The sequence below is a fragment of the Lepidochelys olivacea genome (genome assembly GCF_965140295.1).
Source record: "Lepidochelys olivacea isolate rLepOli2 genome assembly, chromosome: 7".
NCBI lineage: Eukaryota > Metazoa > Chordata > Testudines > Cheloniidae > Lepidochelys > Lepidochelys olivacea.
Genome location: NC_140417.1, coordinates 98,891,987 through 98,915,705, shown reverse-complemented (window position 1 = coordinate 98,915,705; position 23,719 = coordinate 98,891,987). Strand labels below are relative to the sequence as shown.

The 23,719-nt window shown below is 41.0% G+C and overlaps 1 protein-coding gene across 1 annotated transcript; it reads right to left on the bottom strand.

The window, feature by feature from the left end:
* Nucleotides 1–1,363: 1,363 nt before the first annotated feature.
* BNIP3 (BCL2 interacting protein 3) lies at nt 1,364–21,152 on the bottom strand. Its single transcript, XM_084634669.1, has 6 exons — nt 20,767–21,152; nt 12,120–12,297; nt 10,837–10,921; nt 6,086–6,192; nt 5,830–5,979; nt 1,364–3,791 (listed from the first exon to the last, which is right to left on the bottom strand). The coding sequence occupies exons 1-6, from the start codon at nt 20,810–20,812 to the stop codon at nt 3,740–3,742; spliced, it is 618 nt and encodes a 205-aa protein (XP_084490795.1). The 5' UTR covers nt 20,813–21,152; the 3' UTR covers nt 1,364–3,739.
* Between the last annotated feature and the right edge of the window lie 2,567 nt (nt 21,153–23,719).

Below are 23,719 nucleotides of genomic sequence, written 5' to 3'. Positions count from 1 at the left end.
CTTGTTCTTTCTGAAAGTATCAGAATGGACTGCCTGACTACTATTCTGTATTGCTCTTCAGGGATTGAACCTGACCTTTCGAGGTGACTTGAAGAGGGAGAAGATGAGTTTATATACTTTGTATTTTTTTGAAATTAAAAAGTTCTGCTTTATTTTTGACTTAGGGCTTGTCTGCACACAAGCTAGAACCAAAATGACAATTGGTTTTAATTCATGCCTTTAGTTGTTTCAGTTCAGTTTGCATGTAGAGAGAGACTTGTTTTGCTGGACCTTTTCACAGAGGATGGTGGCACTGATCTAGATTGAGAGCATGCTCAGCCTTTCACTGAAAGAGAAGTGTTGAACCTTTGACAAATGTGCTTTCCTTGCAACTGTCTGTTAGCCATGGCACTGTACATTTATTGAACTCAAATGCTTAAGTTCAGTGATGTTGGGAATAGCTGATATTAGGTATACAAAATCAAAAAGCTCCCAGTGTTGATTTGGAACCATCGAGTTTTGCAGATAGCTGGCCAATGTAATTAGGAGATCTTACTGTTACCTCTTACTTGCAGTGTTTGGCAACGCACATTTGTAGCATCATGCTTCAGTTTAGGCCCCAGTCCTGCAAGGAGCTCTGTAAAGATCGGACCCTTGTATCTGCTAGGAGCCCCCACCACAATCAGTGAAGCTCTGATGCACCCAGCAGGAGCTCCACTCTACATCAGGGCCCAACACTGTAAGCCTTTACAGAGCCTAGCACAACAGGGTCCTGATCCTGATAGGGAGCATACTGGGCTAGTGCAAAACAGTAATATATGATACGCATGAATATATCTGACACCTTTCACAACCACTAAGAAAACATATGTAATTTACATTGCAGGTACCAAGTGAAATTTGCTTGAAAAGTGATTTTTATTTCGACTGATGAAAAAGCTATTGTTTGTTAACATATTATTTGTCACCTATGTTTAAGGACTCAGTTAGGAGCAAAGATATTAATCCTTTCATAAGGGATGATCTAAATGAGAGGTATTTTGCAACTCAAATTATTTTGAGAATTTTATACTGGAAATGGAACAATAGAAAAGAAAATGGTGGTGCAGTAAATGTAGCTGAATAGGTTTTAGAGTCTTGTAGGATGCAAACAGCATTGTGGCACAGATTCTGATGCAGCCTTAAAGCTTTACAGCTTGGACTCAACAGGGTGACACACTTGGGCTATAAAGGTTTTAAACCACACTTAATCAACTCTTAAGTCAGTGTCCACAGAACTACATACCCCAGCATCCTTCCCAAAAGCAGGGAACCCCACTAGTAACTCTGTTTCCCTGGGTTAGATTTCTTTACTTCTGTTAATATAGGAAAATGAAGCAAAACATATTTCCTTCCTTTTATTAATGGTTAGTATTTTTCTTACAAGTCATGTCACAATCTACTCTGGTAATGTTTAACTGAATATTACTTCAATGATACCAGGAAGTCTCTCTCAAATGCATTTCACAGCTTCTGTTAAACTTCTTTAAAATATCGCTAATTATACCAGGATATATTTAAAAACAAGGAACTTCCAATGCAACAAGAAATATCAATCTAACACAATGGAAAAAGGGCAGTTCTACAAGCTTGTTACATAAAAATGTGATACACATGCACACACACTGATTTTAGGGGGAAAAAGCCAACCCTGCAGGTTTGAAGAATATAAACTTATTTGATATTTACTACTAATAATTAAAACAAACCCTACTGGTGCTCACTTCTGTTCTTAAAAATTACAAAAAAATAATTGCTGTTAAGTCTTTACACTAAAATGTATTTATTTTTCTTGTACACTTGATCTGACAGCCACTCAAACATCTAGATAATGGTCTATAATATTTGTCGGGGGGGGGGAGAGGAGATGTTGAATAAAAACCAACAGTAAACTTTGGCTCCTAATCATGGAGTGAACTCTGCATGGGTGCAGGCATCAGCCCACACAAAGCTCATCTGGGGCTATAATGAGTGAAACTGTGTAAGGAGTTTTAGGCTTCAAACAAAATCTATTTTCAAATGCTTTACAATTTGATGGGAAAGATTATTCAGAAAATAAAGAAATCCTAGAAATCCACAGTTGAAACCTTAAGAAAAATATAAAAAAACAAAAAACAGGTCTTGATCCTACATGTACTTAAATTCATACACATGTAGAGTCTCACTGATCCCCAAAGGACTACTCATGTGTAAAGATAAACATGTGTAACTGTCTGCAAGATCAGGGGCTAGGTGATGAGTGCCACTTCGTGCCTTTGCAGCAGCAAACTATCCCTATAACTGTGATGACATTTTTGGTGATGGGGCATAAATATAGTGAGGTAGCACAGGTGCCCACTGTATACAGTCATGGAGCTGTTGTAAACAGCTATGTTAATTTCAGTTCCATTCCAAGAACAAAAGATAAAAGTCTATGTTTGATTTTCTCCTTATCATTTGGCAATACTCAAAGTAAATTTATTTTTAAACAATGATGTTATCACAAACAAAGCAAAGTCAAATCTGTATGTGCAGATCCTGTGTGTGTGTGTGTATAATGAAAGACCATGCCTTTCAATTATTTCCACTTGGGAATTTCTTTTAATCAGTTAGTAGTTCAGAGTTACTCATATCTAAGGATGAATCATGAAATCATTTTAAGTAAACCTTTCTTTGCTATTTGTGATAACACAGATGAATTAGGTATGAAAAAAATAAACCCAGTGAAATGGTCCAAAAGAGAGCACTTGCCTTTTAAACAGCTTTCAGAAATTGGTTTGAAATATTTTTTAAAAAGGGGAAACAACTGTGAATCCACAAGTTTTTATTAAAAAATACATAAGACCTATGAATTTGGCACACAAAAAAATCAATCTCCTTTTTCCTTATTACAGTAAGATTAAATTCCTGAATCAAAATGAGTTCCATTAGTATACCTAAATAAGCAAGTATGCTATTCCTTAACATTTATAAGGGAAATAAGTAGGCCAATTTAGGATGGAAATGCACTTTTTCTGTCATCAAATCAAAAAATACTTTGTTTTAAAGCCATATTTTGCAAGAATATAGAACAAGAGGAATTTTAAATGACAAACAATAAAGAGCACTGCAAAAGGAAATAATTTGTTCGGCACTGTGGCCCAAATTTTAATTGAGGCTCTTGTAGACCAAATTCTGAGCTGCTGTAAATTAACATAGTTCCACTGAAGCTACACTGTATGTACCAGCTGAGCATCTAGAGAGTGTCTTAACATTTGGTGTCTCCCCTATGCAGAAGAGCTAATCAAAACCTTAAGAAAATGAGTCACCTCAAATCAAGTCACAGGATTCTCTAACAGCATATATAAGGCCACATCTTAATAATGACAATATTCACTTTTTCAGAAATATAAAGAAATAATGGTTTAGATGAATTCCTAGCTGCATCACAACAGTACAAGAAAGCTAAGAGTTTGTTTATTAACACTGAGGGTTTTTTAAATTTTCAATTATATTTCACTACCAAGCATTATAGCAGATATTAATCTGAAACATGCTTTATAAATTGATCTAAAACATTATACATGATAGCTTGGCTTCAGTATTTCTTGTCCCCCATCTACTACTAAATTAGGAACATGTTTACAGAACAAACAGCAAGGTCCTGTAGCTATCACAAGCTCAGAAGTACTCGCCATTCACCATTTGTGTTCCCAGATGGATATTCTCACTGCTTTGAGCCTGACCAAATTTTATTCTTCCTTTAAAAGGTGCTGGTTGTAGTTGTGGTTGTCAGACGTCTTCCGATATAAATCCTTGGGGAAGAGAATACATGTGAATATGCATTTCATTTTAAAAAGAATGTACAGCATGTAAGGAATGCTTTTTCCCTCATCAGATTACTAGAATGTAATTTATAGAAGCAGTCGCAGTACCTGCTATTGTTAAGATTGCAAAAGAGTTTGTTATAAACACCAGCTTTTGGTTGCTTATGATTGATTCTGTGTACTCTTGACCCATAATTGACACCAGATTAAGAGGCAAAATAATGTGCTCAGTGTAAGATGAGCTTTGTTACACCCACTCAGTTATTTGACTTAGTGTTTTCATCAATCACTTTTTATTATTTGTTTGTTCATTATTTTTTACCTCAATATGATTTCACTCTTATTCTGTGTTCTTTCCTGTATTTGTTTCCTTTTCTCAAATGAAAGAAATGACCACTATGAAAATTAACCATTGTGACCACATTTAAACATAGCACTTCATGAAAGTGTTACAGGTTGCGATCTTCTGCTACTATATCCATAAGTGAGCTAGAATGTTGCAAGGTCAGAGAAATTCTGGAGAGTCAATTAATGAAATACATATAATATTATAGTATTCTTGTTCGTACTTCAAAGGAAAACTTCACTATGTTTCTATACATTTTGAACAGTCAGATACAGGTTTTTTTTATTTCTATTTAATCAACTTTGTAGACTTATTTTAAGTGAGTTTAAACATATATTTAAGATTTGGGGGAAAGTAAAGGTTGGATTGTTTAAAACCACTTATTTTATTAGATGGTTGGGGTCTAGGATTTGTATATTAAGTTAGCTAATCTGTGCCCTCACACACCTAGAAGTGTGTACCTTTCAGATATTTCTCCTTTATCTGCAGTCTGACCCTAACTAATTGGATTGGGTGTGTGAACAGAGAGGAAATAAGGGACACTCCATCAGGGAAGGCATACTGAAAACAAGCCAATGCGATAATTGTAAACAGCACTGGCAAGTTATTAAGCCTGATTCTTATTTTATGTTCAACAGTTTTACAATAGTCGAACCCTTTGGATCTAGTGCTGATTTATGCTGGTATGAGATCACAACAAGTCACGCTGCCCTGTGGAATGAGCAAGCTTCACCTTGTTTGTTTATAACAGTGACTCTGCAACATATGGCAAACCTTCGCCTGCCCCCTGGAACTTCTAGAGGCCTCTTCAGAGGTCTAGCATCTACACAGGTGGGAGGGCAGAGACTGAGCAGATAAGGGAGGAAGGAAGATTGTGGCTGGTGTGGGAAGCAGATCATTCCCCTTTAACCTCAGAGAGACAATTGAGAATTCTATGTCCTTTCCACAAAGCTCACTCCCTCTAGGGTTGTGGGAAGTCCCTAGTAAACCTCCATGGGGCCTTGATGTGGATGGGCCTGGCCTCCCACAGATTCCCTAACATCTGTGGGGATACCTGGATATCTTCTGGGTTTAGGGATAGGCTCTGAAGCACCCTCTACAGGTAGGGAAACCCCAGCCCTGAGTGGATGGAGTTAAGGGATTGATCACTTCCCCCAGTCCCTTTCCTACAGGTCCGTATGATCTGGCACAATGCTAATTTGAAAAAGACCCCTCTCGTTGTTTTTATAGATGCTCGCACGTTTCTGAAACATGCGGAATAAAACCCACTGGCTTTTTTCCCTTTCAAATCCACCCATCACAACAGAACTGAATACTATGTCTGTATAATTCCTAACTTCAGCTTTTGACAGTTCTCTAGGTAAATCCTCAACTACTGAGAAAAGCATTGAGGAAAACTGACCCATACAGCAATGCCACAAGCAACAGGTAGGACACTTGCAAAACATAAGATGACTGGTCAGGTCTGGCCATGCTTTGCTTTGCTTTTGTGATACAATAGCTTCAAAGTAGTGGATACTAGTTAGTGAATAACTGGTCAGTGTGTCAAAATAGTTGTACCATTTAAATTGTAGGCATATGCAGAACTACAGGTTGGAATGACACTATTCAGATAACAGATAGGAGAAAGCTACAGTAGAAAGACTTTATTTAAAAAAAAATAAAAAAAGAAGAACTTACCCTAGCCCTATGGCAAGCAAATGAGAGAGAAGCAGAGATGGAAGGAAAACCTTTAAAAATTCTGCTGAGAATATGCCCCCTTTCTTCATCATGCTTGTGTTTCTCATGCTGAGAGAGGCAGTACGCTTAGGGTGTTTAAAGAGAAATTCCCTAGTTTAGGAGAGGAAAACAAATTATCATGTTAGCAAATGTACATTTACCACCCATAAAAATAAAAGCCCCAGCAGAAGGACTGCAGGATGCTGAGGACACTCACTTTGGTGGGATGTTCTCAGGCCTACTGGACCAATCCCATATCCAGTCTGAATTTTTCTGCAAGAGCCTTTCTATTTCTTTTCTTCTTTCAAGAAAATCTTCTTCAGACTAAAACAAAGAGTCTTCATCAAACAGTGCACTGGATGGTTATGACTACACAAATCACTACCACCACCATCCTTATAGAAACTGGATTCACTTACAGAACTTGGACTCTCTCTGGCTTTGCCCACCGTAAGGCCATTTTGGGTTGTACTGCTACAATGCAGCCCTCTCATCTGTCCCCCATGCTAATTCTCAAGTTCACTTGCGGCGTCCATATGTTCCTGCAACCCAGTATTCAATGCCTTCCCTCTATGCATTTTTTTATTTTATTTTTTTTAAATTTCAGCCAAAATGGTTCAATCACTTCCAACAGGGCTAGGGAAAAAATGTGTTTAACCCATGACAAATCATGTGAAAAGCTCTTCTGTCCCCATGCTGTGGCACAGGATGTGAAATTTGGCAAAGGGTGGCCTTTGTGTCAGGGATGTGGCTTTGCCATCCCTGTAAAAATAGGCACTGAGGAACAGAGACTGGGACTGAGATGGGGAGCCAGGGATGGGGAAGAGAGAGGACTTCAACAGAGAGGGACTGGCTGGAGGGGGATGGTTTGGAAGGTGTCAGACTTGGGCGGTAGAAGGGTCCATGAGCACCAGAGTACACTCCCCTCCAGAGCCTGGAATGGAACCCAAGATTCTTAGTCTCACCACTCCAAGGCTGTCAGCAAATAACTGAAACCCCAGGCAAAATCTCTCCTCCTCCTCCTCTGGTGATACTCCATATAGAGGATGACAACCTGCTATCAGTTACTCCCTTAGCTCAATTGGGAGAAGTCTGCGTGCTGAATCTAAAGGTTCCAAGCCTGCTGATGACCCATGTGGGTTTCAATATGATGCCACATAATGAAAGGCTTGTGTTTTCAGTTCACTTTTTAAAAATCTAAGAAACCACACACACACCACTATATAAAAAAACACCACCACATTATTAAGGTTACAAAGTCAAGCACTCAAAAGCTAGGAAAAGCTTTCCTCAGAAACTTAAACTTAGAAATTGCCTCTGAAATCTTAATTTCGTCCCCTTGTGCACATGTATTATGATAGTCTTTTAATTACATGATCCCATACTAATTTTTCCATAGGATCCACACTTCATTCAGTGCATAGGGTGTACTTTCTTTGCAGATTAATCAGGGTTGAATAGAAAAGGTGGCTATTGTCTGTAGGACCCTGCCTCATATGTTGCAGAAGTTGGAAGGTGTGTAGTAAATGAGGCAGGGGACTGCAGGAAAAAGAAAGGATGGTTTCGTGATTAGGGTAGTTGAATGGTGTCCTGGGGAACTGGATTCTATTGCTGCATCTGCTTCAGAATGCCTATATGTTGTTGGGCAAATCACCTTAAACCAAACTTCTCCCACATGGTCACTAATTGTTTGAAATAGTTTTAAGATGCAGTTTAAGTTTCTGAGCATGATTATACAATACAGGGTTGACTGTGATAGCGGGTGACTGGACTTGATGACCCAGGAGGTCCCTGCCAGTCCTATATCCCTGTTCCTTGTTTTCTCAGTGCCTGACTTGAGACCCTTGCATCTGATTTGCAGAAGTTGTGAGCGTTCACAGCTGCAACTGAAGTCAATGGGAGCTGTGCTTTAAACATGTAACGAATTATGTAATGCTAAATTCTTGAAAAAATAAGGTACTAGGCATCTCAAACTGAACACCAAAATTTGTGGATACTTTTGACCTTACTCTCTTTGTGCCTCAATTTCCCATCTGTGAAATGGGGATACCACACCCTCACTTCAAAGGGGTGTTGTGAAAATAAATTCATTAATGTTTGTGAAGAGTTCAGATACTACAGTGGTGAGCACTATGGAAAAGCCCATGAGGAAATTAATTCTGTCTTCAGAGAAGCATTTGAATAATGTACAGTAAATAAGGCCTGGGGCTACACACTGAACAATGAGGAGAAAACAAAATATTGAATGGCTGCTCATTAAGTGTACACTGAATGAGGCAGGGGTCCTGGTGGTGAAAAAAGAGTATGTGACCATGTAAGTTAAGACTATGATAATGTGTGTGTACACAGGGAAACAAATTAAGGTCATACAGAACATTAATTCTGGCATATAATAACTTTTGAGTGTTCGAGTTTGCAATCTTATAATTTTCTTTTTAATGAAGGTTTTCTTTTGTGTATAATATGTATCAACAGTTCACTCATGATTCTCTCTCTCTAGGTGCAAAAGTGTGTGTGTGTGTATGTGTATGTATGTGTGTGTATGTATGTATGTATATATATAGGGAGGGAGTGGGAGCAAGAGTGTGAGAATGAATGAAAATATTTCCTTCTCAGTGATGTGTGTGTGTGTGTGTGTGTGTATTTAGCTCACGAAAGCTTATGCTCAAATTTGTTAGTCTATAAGGTGCCACAAGTCCTCCTTTTCTTACTCAGGATGAAGCTCTCGCTGCATCCAGACACGTGATTATTTGGGTTAAAGCATGCTCTGGACAGGCAGCTCATCCTTTTCTGAGGTTCTTTTGTACATTTAACTGAATTACTTATAAAACTTTATCTACAAAAGAGTTTTTAGATGAAAAATTTAAAGATTAATAGCAAGTTTCTAATAAGGGGGTTGTGTGGACCTGTGATTCTAGCCTTGTTTCAGCAATGTGACAATACACAGTATGTAAAATGTGACTCTTTGCTTCCAGTAGATATCCTTTTTTAATCCTGATTTACCAGCTGCATTGGTTGCCAACAGTCTTCACAAGTATTTAAAAAGTAATGCATAAAAATATTTTAATATATTTAACACACAAAATATTAAGGGTAAATTATCAAAGTAACATGTTGAAATATACTTGCTCAATCCCAGTTATTAAAGTGAATAGGGATCATATGGCTAAATCCCAGTTCATTGCTTTTTAAAATTTACCTATAAGGCTATAATTTCTAACAGACAAAAGGAAGGTTTTGTTATGCCTGAAGTTACTCCTTTTAAATTCATGATGTGCTCTTGCAGCACATTATTATTTAAAAATAAAACCAACAAACATAACAAGAATGGCTGTACTGGGTCAGACCAAAAGGTCCACCTAGCCCAGTATCCTGGCTTCCGACAGTGGCCAATGCCAGGTGCCCCAGAGGGAATGAAGAGAACAGCTAATCATCAAGTCATCCATCCCTGTCATCCATTCACAGCTTCTGGAAAACAGAGGCTAGGGATACTACCTCTGCCCATCCTGCCTAATAGCCATTGATGGACCTACCCTCCATGAATTTATCTAGCTTTTTTAAACCCTGTTATAGTTTGTGCCTTCACTACATCTTCTGGGAAAGAGTTCCACAGGGTGACTGTGTGTTGTGTGAAGAAATACTTCCTTTTGCTTGTTTTAAACCTGCTGCCTATTTATTTTCATTTGATGACCCCTAGTTCTTGCATTATGAGAAGGAGTAAATAACACTTCCTTATTTACTTTCTCAGCACCAGTCATGATTTTATAGATCTCTATCATATCCCCCCATGGTTGTCTCTTTTCCAAGCTGAAATGTCCCAGTCTTATAATTCTCTCCTCATATGGAAGCTGTTCCATATCCCTAATCATTTTTGTTACCCTTTTCTGAACCTTTTCCAATTCCAATATATCTTTTTTGAGATGGGGCAACCACATCTACACGTAGTATTCAAGATATAGGCATACCATGGATTTATATAGAGGCAATACGATATTTTCTGTCGTCTTATCTATCCCTTTTTTAATGATTCCCAACAAACACCTGCTGGTGTAAGCCTGAGCAATACAAAGGGGTTACAGTCATGTCAGGAGGAGGAAATTTCGGCCTTGCAGATCTATATGACATTAGTGAATATCAATAATATTTGTATATCTACAGACCCTATTATTGTAATATCTGAGTACCTCACAATCTTTAATGGGTTTTATTCTCCTAAGACCCCTGTGAGATAGGGCAGTATTACCTGTTTTACAGATGGGCAGTTGAGACCATGAGTAGATTGTATGACCTTAGGCAAGATCACACATGGTGCAGGTGGCTGTGCTGGGAATCAAACCCCGGTCTCCTGAGTCCCCATCCTGTAGAGTATTTACTGAACCATCCTTCCTAATCTGTAAATTCAGACTATGAACATTTTGACCTATATGTATGGGATTTTTAAAGAGGCCTAAGAGAGTCAGGCACTAAACTGCCATTGAAATACAAATGAGCACCTGACTCCCTTGGGGCCCTTTGAAAGTCCCAGCTCATATGTTTTCAAAAAGAGTGACTATGCAACTCAGTGGCTTAGAACTGTCCATACAATGGGGCCTGAGCCTGCAAAGACTTAGGATGTGTCTACACTGCAATAAAACACCTGCAGCTGGCCCGGGTCACCTGGCTCAGATTGCAGAGCTATAAAATTGCAGCTCTGATGGTTGGGCTCAGGCTGGAGTTCGGGCTCTGGAACCCAGGAGCCTGAGTTAGTCGATACTGGCCAGCTGTTGGTATTTTATGCGTAGGCATACCCTTAAACAACTGAGTATCTTGACTCCAGAGGGAAATCCCTTTTACTTTCAGGATTAAAGTTACTCAGTGGTTTAATCTTTGTAGGATCAATCTCATCTTTTCTATGTAAGTTTCCTTAGACTGGTCTTGGAACTGTGATAGTCAAACAGGTTCTCAAAGGAGGGGTGACTTAGCTTTTACCTGAGAGCTATTCTTTTCTCCACTGCTGTGAGTCTCCACTTCAGAAGCTCTGTTATTGTCCTGAGGTGTCTGGGAACGAGGAGGGCTTTGTAAACAGAAGCAAAAGGAGGGAAAAGTCTCATTAAATTCTTCATGCTGATATTCTTTATATGTGGAACTAAAAGTTAGCAAACAAACTTTGTTGGCACAGCTGAAGTTTCTTCTACTGGACAGTTACAGCATGGGCAGCAAGGGCACAGGCTTCTCCACTGATGTGCTTAAATACTGACCTAATGGAACTACCTCTAGGGTTGCAGCATAACCCATCCTCCATGCTCATTTGACTACATCTGCCAAGAAGGAAGTCAGTTTAATGCATGGTATAACTTTTTGCAGATGTGGACATCTGTCTACAGGGTTACTGGACTTATCCCCACGACTTAGTTCATAAATATCACTGAAGAACAGCGGATAGATGACAATGGCTTTTCGCCTGTAGTCAGACCAGCCACTTAGAAATGGGAGCTCCCACATCCCCTTGCCCATTCCATAAGTCTTCTAGTTCCTTGAATCAAATTAAACTTTATAGTGAGGATCCTCCACTGGTTTAAATTGTCACAGTCCCAATGAAATCTGTCAATTTACGAGAGCTGCCCCATATGGAAATTTGCTTTTAAATGCTGCTATTAGAAAGCTCCATGGTCCGTAAATTAGATTTAAGCTAAAATATCATTTTAGCAATTACCTAAGGTCACAAGCACACATTGTTTTTATCATTCCTTTTTTACCATTACTTTTCCACCATTACTTTTCCATAAAGCTAATAAAGTAACACCTTACACCCTGAGAATGGCACTGGCATTGTTTCCACACAGACTGATCATACAGTCTCTTAGGATGGCAGCCACCATGTGCAAACCCAGGTTGTGAAAGCATCAGATTTTCTTTTATTATAGCAGGAATGTTGCCAGTGATTTAGCAGTGTATCTGTGCAAAGTGCAGCTGATGCTCATACACTTTCCCTACAAAGTCCCAGCATGTCAAAAACTTTGGGAAGACCCCTTTACATTGTGTGATTAAATTTTCCATGGCTCTTTCCCTTACAGTTTCTTTATGGTTTCAGGATGGGCTACTTCAAAATGTGTTCCTATTTTTACTTACTATAAAAAACAATTTGTTGTAAATTTTTATACAGATATAAATGTGTTTATATAAACACATCTCTCGCGCACACACACCCACACACCAAGAAAATTGCACTATAATGAGCATTTCTGTGTTTGTAATAATGTATTTATAACTACCTATCGCAGCGGGAGCTTTCTCTTGAACTGCTTCTTCCGGATTCATGCTGCGCATCTAGGAGTATTTTCTCCATGTCACCATTGTAAATAGAAATAGAGTCTGGTACTTGCTCGTGGCTTGTTGGCTGCACGGGGTTACCATTGCCATTACTGCTGAAGTGCAGTTCCACCCAGGACCCTGCTTGGCATAATTAAAAACAAAACAGGAAAAAGTCACAAAGACAAATATTGAAAGTTGCAAAACAGACCAACACCCAGGTTAGGTCTGATAACCTCACTCCTGCTTTCTACAATGTGACTACACCTGGTACACCTGGGTTATTGCTGGTTAACAGTAAAACTCTATTCTAACATGCCTTTCAAAGAGGTAAAGTTGTAACCCTTTCAATTACTTCCAAAATAGTTGTCTGAAGACATTTTTCCCCAGAGTAAATATATTGGTACTGTTCATACTGTTTGTTCTTTTTATGCCACTTTCTTGTCCGTTAAGGACCCAATCTAAAGCTCATTAAAGTCAACAGAAGTCTCTGAATTGAGTTTAATGGGCTTTAGATCAGGCCCCCCCTCAGACATTTGTGTAATATGGTTTGTTTTATAGCAACTGCACACTTGTGGACAAGTGGCTCTGTGTAAAAGGAGCTAGAATGTCAGACCTCCCACCAAGGACTTTTCAGTGTGATGTAAAATGTATCAGAAAATACTGGCTCAACGCCATAGTATTCCAGCCTATGAACTGGGGAAGAATGGCTACCATAATACTTAGATGCTTTTCTTAGAAAGCTAATACGTCATGCAGTTCTGGTTCACAGGAAAAATATGAAAGTACAAAGTGTCTGTATGCATACTCCGTTACAGAAGCTTTCATTTTAATTTGGTGGGATAATCCACTGTATGCATCTTCACAGCTCAATGCAGTTGACAGATACGGATTCTACTCTCAAGGACTGACTTCCTCTGCCAATGTTTTCACTGTTAATTTATTCAATGTAGTAGGATCATTGCTCCATAAAAACAGTGCTTGTTGTTTACCTTCTTCATTAAGCACATTTTAAAGTATCACTCTTGGGCAATATAGGATGTCTGGCAATTGCTAGATCAGCTATTTGCTACCTACAATAAATGTAAGATCAGTTGACAGTGACATGTTTATTTGTCTTATCAAAATGTATTCAGTAACAACTAACTTCCATGTTAAAAGCACCACCCATATTTCAAAGGACCTGGAGTTGGTTCTTCATTTATAAAATCAAATAAGTGAATAACATTTAAATAATTACATATATACACACAAATCAATGGAGCTTATTTATATAAAATGTTGATGTACACAAAGCTTTACAATAGTAAATACCACAATATAGTGTCCGTACCCTGAACAGTTTATAATCTAAGGTAGAGGTTCTCCAACTGTAGTCCGTGAGCTCCATTCAGGTGGTCCGTGGATAGTTCCCTTTAAGGTGCACGCCTGGGCAGCTGCACATGAGAAAATGAAGGGCCACCCACCTAATTTGGTGTCTGAACCTTGCAGAAGACACACACGTAAGGTGAGGTGGTGGCCTTCGGGGGAATAGGGGGTAGGTGGGAGGGGGCAGTGGGGTGAGAAGAGGGGGCGGGCGAAATTTGGGATGTGCCGCTGCCAGAGAAAGAGGTGACTTTCACCAGTTCCGGGGCTGTGGCTGCCGGGGAGAGATGGCCCTCCTTCCCAGCCTCAGCTCTGTGGCTGCTGTGGCAGGGGAGAGAGGGCACCTCCATCACCTTAGAAAGGTAAGACTACTGATATTAAAATATGAGTTGTGTGCTTTTATTTGTAGAACAAAAAAGTTAATTAAGTTTTTTTTATATAGCGCTTTTATCCAAAGTGCTTTACAATAGTTAGCTAACGGTACAAACAATATTTGGAAAGATCATTAAGTGGTCCGCTGAGACCCTTGACAATTTTCAAGTAGTCCGTGCAACCAAAAAAAAAAAAAAAAGCTTGAGAACCATTGATCTAAAGGCATTCCAGACACAGTACAATTAGGTAAAAGATGACAGTATTTGCATTTTGGTGAAGATAATAGGTGGGACTTTTTTAATGAGAGCAAGTGGAAAGGGGAGGGTACTGGTATGTATTAACTGGAGGGACCATTCTTACAAGAAATTTAAAAGAAGCCAATAAATCAGGACCAGGAAAAGGAACAGTTAGGTGAGAGGCTTGAGCAGAGCGTAGGGAGCATGACATACACAAAGAAATGAAATCAAAATAAATAAAGCAGTGGCTTTAATAGAACGCAGAAGGAATGGAGCCAATACAGAGATCTGTGAAGTGTGAAATGTAATCGAGCGACAGGACAGAGAGGATCTTGCTGGCTGTGTTCTGAGTGGACAAAATGTTCAAGAGATAACAGGAATCCAATCAAGCCATTTTGTGTTGTGAAAAGAAAAGGAGTACTTGTGGCACCTTGGAGACTAATCAATTTATTTGAGCATAAGCTTTCGTGAGCTACAGCTCACTTCGTCGGATGCATACTGCGGAAAGTGTAGAAGATCTTTTTATAAACACACAAAGAATGAAAAAATACCTCCTCCCACCCCACTCTCCTGCTGGTAATAGCTTATCTAAAGTGATCACTCTCCTTACAATGTGTATGATAATCAAGCTGGGCCATTTCCAGCACAAATCCAGGTTTTCTCACCCCCACCCCACCCCCCACCACCATACACACACAAATCCACTCTCCTGCTGGTAATAGCTTATCTAAAGTGATTTGCTCAACCTGGGATATTCTGTCTACTACCCAAGATCCATAAACCTGGAAATCCTGGGCGCCCTATCATCTCAGGCATTGGCACCCTGACAGCAGGATTGTCTGGCTATGTAGACTCTCTCCTTAGGCCCTACGCTACCAGCACTCCCAGCTACTTTCGAGACACCACTGACTTCCTGAGGAAACTATAATCCATCGGTGATCTTCCTGATAACACCATCCTGGCCACTATGGATGTAGAAGCCCTCTACACCAACATTCCACACAAAGATGGACTACAAGCCGTCAAGAACACTATCCCCGATAACGTCACGGCTAACCTGGTGGCTGAACTTTGTGACTTTGTCCTTACCCATAACTATTTTACATTTGGGGACAACGTATACCTTCAGATCAGCGGCACTGCTATGGGTACCCGGATGGCCCCATAGCATGCCAACATTTTTATGGCTGACTTAGAACAACGCTTCCTCAGCTCTCATCCCCTAACGCCCCTACTCTACTTGCGCTATATTGATGACATCTTCATCATCTGGACTTATGGAAAAGAAGCCCTTGAGGAATTCCACCATGATTTCAACAATTTCCATCCCACCATCAACCTCAGCCTGGTCCAGTCCACACAAGAGATCCACTTCCTGGACACTACAGTGCTAATAAACGATGGTCACATAAACACCACCTTATACCGGAAACCTACTGACCGCTATTCCTACCTACATGCCTCCAGCTTTCACCCTGACCACACCACACGATCCATCGTCTACAGCCAAGCTCTGCGATACAACCGCATTTGCTCCAACCCCTCAGACAGAGACAAACACCTACAAGATTTCTGTCAAGCATTCTTACAACTACAATACCCACCTGCGGAAGTGAAGAAACAGATTGATAGAGCCAGAAGAGTTCCCAGAAGTCACCTACTACAGGACAGGCCTAACAAAGAAAACAACAGAACGCCACTAGCCATCACCTTCAGCCCCCAATTAAAACCCCTCCAACGCATTATTAAGGATCTACAACCTATCCTGAAGGATGACCCAACACTCTCACAAATCTTGGGAGACAGGCCAGTCCTTGCCTACAGACAGCCCCCCCCAACCTGAAGCAAATACTCACCAGCAACCACATACCACACAACAGAACCACTAACCCAGGAACCTATCCTTGCAACAAAGCCCGTTGCCAACTGTGCCCACATATCTATTCAGGGGACACCATCACAGGGCCTAATAACATCAGCCACACTATCAGAGGCTCGTTCACCTGCACATCCACCAATGTGATATATGCCATCATGTGCCAGCAATGCCCCTCTGCCATGTACATTGGTCAAACTGCACAGTCTCTACGTAAAAGAATAAATGGACACAAATCAGATGTCAAGAATTATAACATTCATAAACCAGTCAGAGAACACTTCAATCTCTCTGGTCACGCGATTACAGACATGAAAGTTGCGATATTACAACTAAAAAACTTCAAATCCAGACTCCAGCGAGAAACTGCTGAATTGGAATTCATTTGCAAATTGGAAACAATTAACTTAGGCTTGAATAGAGACTGGGAGTGGCTAAGTCATTATGCAAGGTAACCTATTTCCTCTTGTTTTTTCCTACCACCACCCACCCCAGACGTTCTTGTTAAACCCTGGATTTGTGCTGGAAATGGCCCACCTTGATTATCATACACATTGTAAGGAGAGTGGTCACTTTAGATAAGCTATTACCAGCAGGAGAGTGGGGTGGGAGGAGGTATTATTTCATGCTTTGTGTGTGTATAAAAAGATCTTCTACACTTTCCACAGTATGCATCCGATGAAGTGAGCTGTAGCTCACGAAAGCTTATGCTCAAATAAACTGGTTAGTCTCTAAGGTGCCACAAGTACTCCTTTTCTTTTTGCGAATACGGACTAACACGGCTGTTACTCTGAAACCTGTCATTTTGTGTTGTGGTTGACTAAATGGACAATTTAATAACCTTCCTCTAAAATTTGGAACTCCATATAATCCTTTGCATGCAAATATCTGGTGATAACAAAGTTGGGGAAAACTCTTTACTTAACTGCCATCTGTTGCCTTCCTACCTTTTCATCTGTCTGATTGTCTATATAAAAACCTTTCTTCGTCCTTCTGTTATGTTGTGGTGGAAATCCTGAACAGGCTCAGAAGAGTCATCAGTGTGGATGTTTAAGTAGATGTGGCCTGACTGTGGCCCTGGCTTTTGCACCTTCAGCAGTTTTGAGCCTACCATCTGGCTCCCATCCTGTCCTGCCTTGCTCCAAATGCCTCTTTCCAGCCCTCGCTCGCCTTTTGCTCTTCCATTTACTAGGTGTAGGATATGAAAGAAATTAAATTGAAACTATGCCTGTACTTACAGTTACAGGAAAAAAATTAGCTTGTCACTGGATGGTGCACTGGTGATATCACATAACTATATATTTGCATACTGCAATCCGATTGGTGAAAGTACCGTAAGTCAACTTTTAAATAATAAGCCAAATATTTGATTTTTTGCTAGCATGCCAGAAACATATGAATCAAAAAACTCTTATCCCAACAACATCAGAAATATAAAGGTAGGATTTGTACATACATGCAGTGTACTGATTACTACCTTACATGCAGTCAGCTTTGTACCAAAATAATGTAACATGCTTTACTATTGTGAATCTGGACAGGATCTTTGCTTAGAATAATATTTGATTATTTAAATAACGTTTAAGTGCTTTGAATTTGAAAAATGTTATCCTAATGCTAGGTTAATGTCTGCACAAGTAACCTTATTTCTTTTAATCACAGTAAATACTCAGCATTTTATCTCTGATTGCAAATGGCTACTCATTCTCCAAGTTCTAGCAATGTCAGAATACTTATTCAAATTAAAGACAAGATAAACAGTGATAATTAAGTGCTCTCACGACTGATTTTAGACTTTAAAATATTTCTGTAGTCCTGCAATAAATAGAATGCACAATAATATCTGATTAGAATAAATGGTTATATTAGGCCATGTTAAACAAATGGAAATCACAAGTAATACTCTGTTTGCTATTCTAACACCTAAGGGCTGTTTTATTTCTTTAGCCTTTAAGGGCCCATCCACAATACAGACGCAAGTGTCAGGAGCCCCCAGTTGCAACTGAGTTAAATCACTGTTCCATCTTTTACTCTTTGAACAAGATCAAACTATGTTCTCATATGATGGAAGAGATCTGGACCTAATTTGTATGTGCTGTACAGAAAGAACCTCTGATAACTGCTAGTGCTGGTAATAGTGTTAAAATTGTCAAAATCCCAGCTTCAAACCCATTTTTAATGATCATTTCCTATTTATACAGTTCCACAGACGTTCAAAACTGCTTCACACAGCAAACTAAAGACAGTCCCTGATTTAACACACAATCCAGACATAACACAGCAGTATATGATAGAATATGGAGAGGACAAGAGTTATGACTTTAAAAGATCATGAGCTAAATACATGTTACATATACATTGTGTTCTTTTTTTATATTGGATATTCTGGTGATGGGGGCGATGGCTAGATTACTATAAATCAGCTGTTGCAATAGTGATTAGATACTGAAGGCTCATGTTTTTATAAAGAACAGGAACATAAACAGATAAGAGGGTGGAGGCTGGAAGGCAGGCTTGGGGAGTCATGGGGAGGGATCTGAAGGAAAAAATAAGGTTAACTTGTGCAGTGGACCAGACAAGATTATGCAAAAATAGGGACCAGCATGAGAAAAGGCATGGATGGAGTAACTGATGGGATATCATTGGCTTTGTGAATATCTCTACCACAATACCGTACTTTCAAAATTAGTCACTGCCACAGAACATTTGCACAAAATTCTGATGTCTGAAATGACAAACTGTTCAGAGAGCAGAAAAAACTCAATTTGTACAGAGTAGAAGTCTCTCTCTGTATATCACAAATATATCAGCGAAAACCCCCTTTAAAACAACTGTCTTTCACATGCTTTAATGCTCAGCCACAGTCTTCCTCTTCACCTCCCCAACAAACTCCTTTGCATTTCCAACATATCATCCTATACAAGGAAGATGTACAATAACACTAGAGCACATTTGAATGCACAATCTCTTAACTCTGATTTTGGTTTGCAAATAACACACTCTGTACCTTACCAGGGAGCACATATTTCTTGAGAATCTATTCGTGGCGGTGGGGCTGTGTGATTGAGATTTGAGTGCTTTTTTAACGTGTTCCATTTTTCATGTTAGTCAGAATTTCTTTCATCTCTATTGTCACCTAGACATTGAGCCAGCCTTGACTTCCCGGGTGGAGAAACAGCTCTCTCTCTCTCTGACTTCCCTGAGAATCTCCTGCCAGAACTGCTATAAAATTACAACTCAAGATACATAAAATGGAACATTATTTCCCAAGAAAACCTGATATTTCTATCCCAGGTGTAAGCATGGGTTTATCAGGCAAACTTGTCTTAGTGTCCCATTCCAGATGTGGCACCCATATAAATGTTTGTATATAGTGTTTAACATCATTAACTTTTCCAAACATACAGAGGATATGAGACATACCAGACAAAGTCCCTTTATGCAATATGTGTCCTATCTCCCTGTATCAGTGACAGAGAAATAAGACCATCTGAGTCTTTTTTTTTTTTTTTTTTTAAATCTTCCAAGGCCCTGAGAGTTATGAAACACCCTCTTGTGGTTTTGCTACGTGCGAAACTCCTAAACTGGTATATATACACTGGGTAATCAAGTAAACCAAATTGCTCTGTCTGTCACATTGGCACAAAGGGAAATCCTAGAGAACAGTGGGAATGTAAACTAGATTTTTTTCTTTATTTCCAAAACTCCTATATCTATCTATAGGAAATACCCACTTTCTCCAATTTGAGGTGAATAAGGGAAATTCATTTCTCCTTTTCTGCAAACTGATTTCTTTATTTTTTTAAGTATGGCAAATACATGTCCTGATTTCACTTCCTTTTTTACGCTTAGTAAAATATGCATATCTATTATAATCCTAACTCACTTTGTTCCATTTCCATGGTGCCTAAGTATTTTGAAACAAATGTATATTCAGTCAAAGTATTATAGTTTGCTGCAAGGGGTGGAGATGTCAAACTAGAATAGATACATCTGAACTTTAAAAAGATGTTAAATGATAGCTCATCATTATTTACTTCCAGTAGAAAATCAGTGTCTTAGGGTATGGCTACACTAGGAAATTAGGTCGAATTTATAGAAGTTGGTTTTGTAGAAACCGTTTTTATACAGTTGATTGTGCGTGTTTTCCAAACAGACTCAAATCCACCATACCTGGCCCATGGATTCTCAGTCTAAGGAACATGAATTATATCAGGGAGCTTGTAAGAAGGTGTTTTTCTTTCTTAAACACCCAGCCATCCATGCAGCTATAACTGTACCTGCCATGTTACCATAACTGGATTGCTGCTAATGGCAACCTCACGGTGGGGGGGGAGGGGTGGTGTAACGAGATCCCTCACTGACTGTGTGGTTTTTAAATGGCTCACATTAACCCTGTATCTAGGCAAGATTCAATCAGCCCGCACACAATCACACACTCATTTGTGGAGTTAAGGACAGCCCTGTATATCCCCTGCGCATGCAGTACTGATCACCGTCCATTGGCCAGTGCTGACATTTTCCCCCATGCTTGTCAAGTTTCATGTTTACTGCATGATTGTGAAGGAGCGTAACAGCAGACCTAGACTTGGGAAGACGTCACATGCTATCAACAAAGGGAACCCGAGTCTCCAACAGCCCCCGTTCTGGCCAGCAAGTCCTTAGGCGACAGCAGGCTGATGGGGGCGCTTTCCCTAGCAAGGCCTGCAAATGAAGGGGCCCAGGCATTGCTGGGAAAGGGGGGGAAGGGCTGGCTCTTACCGTGCAAATTCTCCTCTTGTAGGCTGGGTCCCTCGCCCTGCGACATTGCCTCTAGTTTCTTCTAGGCAGGAGCGTTTCTATTTTCAGCCCGCCCTCGCTGCCTGCTCTCCCCGGACGCCGCTGGCGGGAGCAGCTGCTGCGGACTGTGGCCACGTACGCACCGCCGACTGACCAGCAGCTGACACAGTCTGTTATTGTTATTGCTGCTGCAGGTTCTGGGGTTTGTTTGTGATTATGACGTCTCGAGGGAACGGGCCACCCTGATTGGTTGTCATCACCTTCCTCCCCTTTTGCCCCTGTAACGCTGGCTGGTGCGCTGGCTGCCCGGCGAGCTCGGGAGCTGCTGGAAAGCAGCACAGAACCTGGGTGCCACCAGCAAGCAACAGCAGCTGCAGGTATCGATTGATTCGAGCAGTTACTGTCCTCGGGGTCCTAGTGGCGCCCCGTCTGTCATTGAAATGTGGGGGACGCTGTTACTAAGCAGTTATGTAGCACCATCCTTTTGCACATTACAGAGTTTAAAGCCTCCCCCTCTCCCCCGCTGGCCTTGACTCCTGATTGGCTAAAAAAAAAAAAATGGTAAACGACTTTGACTTTGAGTTTGACTTTGCATTGGACACTTAAGTGTAGCTGGCCTCATTTCAGATTGGATGGGAAATGGGGACGGTCAAAATGCTCAATTTCTAGCACACTAATGTGCATTGATTTATATGCATACATGCATGACCTCATGTTCTAGTACTAATATCTGGATCACTTATTCATTCCTCACTTGCTACGCGTCAGCTATGGTCCTGCTATTGTGGGGAACTTTCCTGGCTTATACACTACCCCGGTGAAGTGGGCTAGCGAAAGGATCTGAGTCCTCGCTACCATTTCCTTTACCCAGAGGCCTGCCTGACCTCGAGGGCTCCCATTCCACTCTCCTGTGTGGCAGAGTCCTCGTAACCCCAACAAGACTGGACCCAGGATTCCTGAGGGCTCGACCACCAACCTTGTTGTGGTCACCTAGGGCAGGGGCTAGGGTGTCCCCACTCTGGAGTGCTCTCTCCGTTCTGGACACTTCCCTGACCCACTGATCATTCCATACAGTTCAAAGCAAACACAATTTATTAACACTCAATTAAAAATAGATAAGGACAACATGGGAAAAGTTAAAGGAAAACACATATCCCCATGCCACAGAGCGGGGTTATTGTTAGGGGGCTTATTCCTTCACCCACTTACTTCCCTGGTCCTTCTCGCATGAACAGAGAGCAACAATACCCGAAGTCCAAAGGTGCAAACAATTCGATGTTTATTGGGGTGAACTTCCAGCAAGCATGATTCCAGTTTCCTTCCTTAGTATCCTCCTTCCCAGCTCTGACACCACAAAGCCTTACACCTGTGTCCCTGTTCCCATCTCCCCCTTTAGCAAAACATGATTCCAATTTTCTTACCCCCATTCCCTGTTCCCATCTCCCCCTTTAGCAAAACATGATTCCAATTTTCTTACCCCCATTCCCTGTTCCCATCTCACACCCCCACCCACACCCCCACCCCCTCACTTCCTCATTAACTACAGATTATATAGTAAAACTTGAGTTCTGCTTAGCTATACCTTAACCAATCATTTTCCTGAAATTTAACTAACCAATCCTAACATATTGTAACATGATTATGTAACCAATTATATCCCACCACCTCAATTAGTTTACACCCAGCAAAATTAATTATACAGCAGACAGGAACAATCACAGAACCAGACAGAGATTATACAGACAAACAACAGCAAAGTGGGAACTATAATGACAAAACAATACAGAAGTGAGGATTTCACATCCCAGCTATTGATAAGTGAGTTCTTGCCAGACAGGATGCTATCAAACTAAGTTTCCTTTTACATTTTCTAGGCACTTCCCTTTCTCTGGAGGTGATAGGAATACAATCCTGTCCTGATAGTGCCTAACAGCCCAATAGCACCTTATTTCAATGTGACTAGTTTGGAATGTGAGGATGTGACCGTTCGCTTCCCAGCTTATGGCTGCCTCTGCTGCTTAGCCAAAGGCCTTAGCCTAAGAACAGGGCCTCAGACTGTCACAGTAAGAGAAGGCCCTTACACCAGCAGACAGTGATCTTGATTCTTTCTTTTATACCTCTATCACTAGCCAAGTGATAAGAATACACCTAAATTCTTAGAGTACAGGCCTTTGCGGACAGGCCTGAATATCTATATCCTAACAGTTATCACAACCAGCGTCTCTGGAATGTAAGGGAAGTTCAGTCTGTTCCTCACAAGTCCCAGGCCTCCTCTTCAGGCCCTGGCTGTGCTGCAGGGATGCTGTGGGTCGGACACTCGCTCTGACGGTGGCCACATGCCTTCAGGCTCTAGGTGGCAGGACTCTTCTTCCCAGCGTTGCCCCAGCCCCATCGGGTTACGGTTCCCTTCCAAGTCTGGCCTGCAAGGCCTCTTGGCTGGGGGCGTCTCCCTATGCTGGGTCCACTGCTCAGAGTCCCCCTCACTCTCCCTAGCTGCTCACCACACCTGGCTTCGGACGGCTTCAGCTCCAGCTCCATTCTGCCTTAGCACTGCTGCTCTGCCTCCAGCTCCCTGGGCTGCTTTTCTTGCCCCTCTGGCTTTGGTTGCTGCAGCTCCTCTCCCAGCACTGACCTGCTCCCTGGGCTGCTGCTCTGGCTGTTGTTGCTGTGACTTTGCTCTCCAGCTCAGCTCAGGCTCCTGCTCTCTCCTTAGCTCAGCCCCACTCTGTCTCAGGCAATTCCAGCTCACATGGAGAATGGGACTCCTTCTGACTCCCTGATTAGCCTGCCTGCCCTGTCAATCAGGCTGACCTGGAGCATTGACCTCTCCCCATTGTTCCTGGGGACTGTCAGTTTCAGTGTCCTGATTTCCCATCAACTCTTCTCCTTTCTTTTGGTATTGGGAGCTAGCCAATCAAAAACCCCCACTGAGTTT

Coding starts and splice junctions, on each gene's coding strand:
- BNIP3 (XM_084634669.1), bottom strand. CDS start 20,812: ATGTCGCAGGGCGAGGGACCCAGCCTACAAGAGGAGAATTTGCACG. Junction 10,922..12,119: donor GAAAGCTCCCGCTGCGATAG/GTAGTTATAAAT, acceptor CTGTTTACAAAG/CCCTCCTCGTTCCCAGACAC. Junction 5,980..6,085: donor CCTGAGAACATCCCACCAAA/GTGAGTGTCCTC, acceptor CTCCTAAACTAG/GGAATTTCTCTTTAAACACC.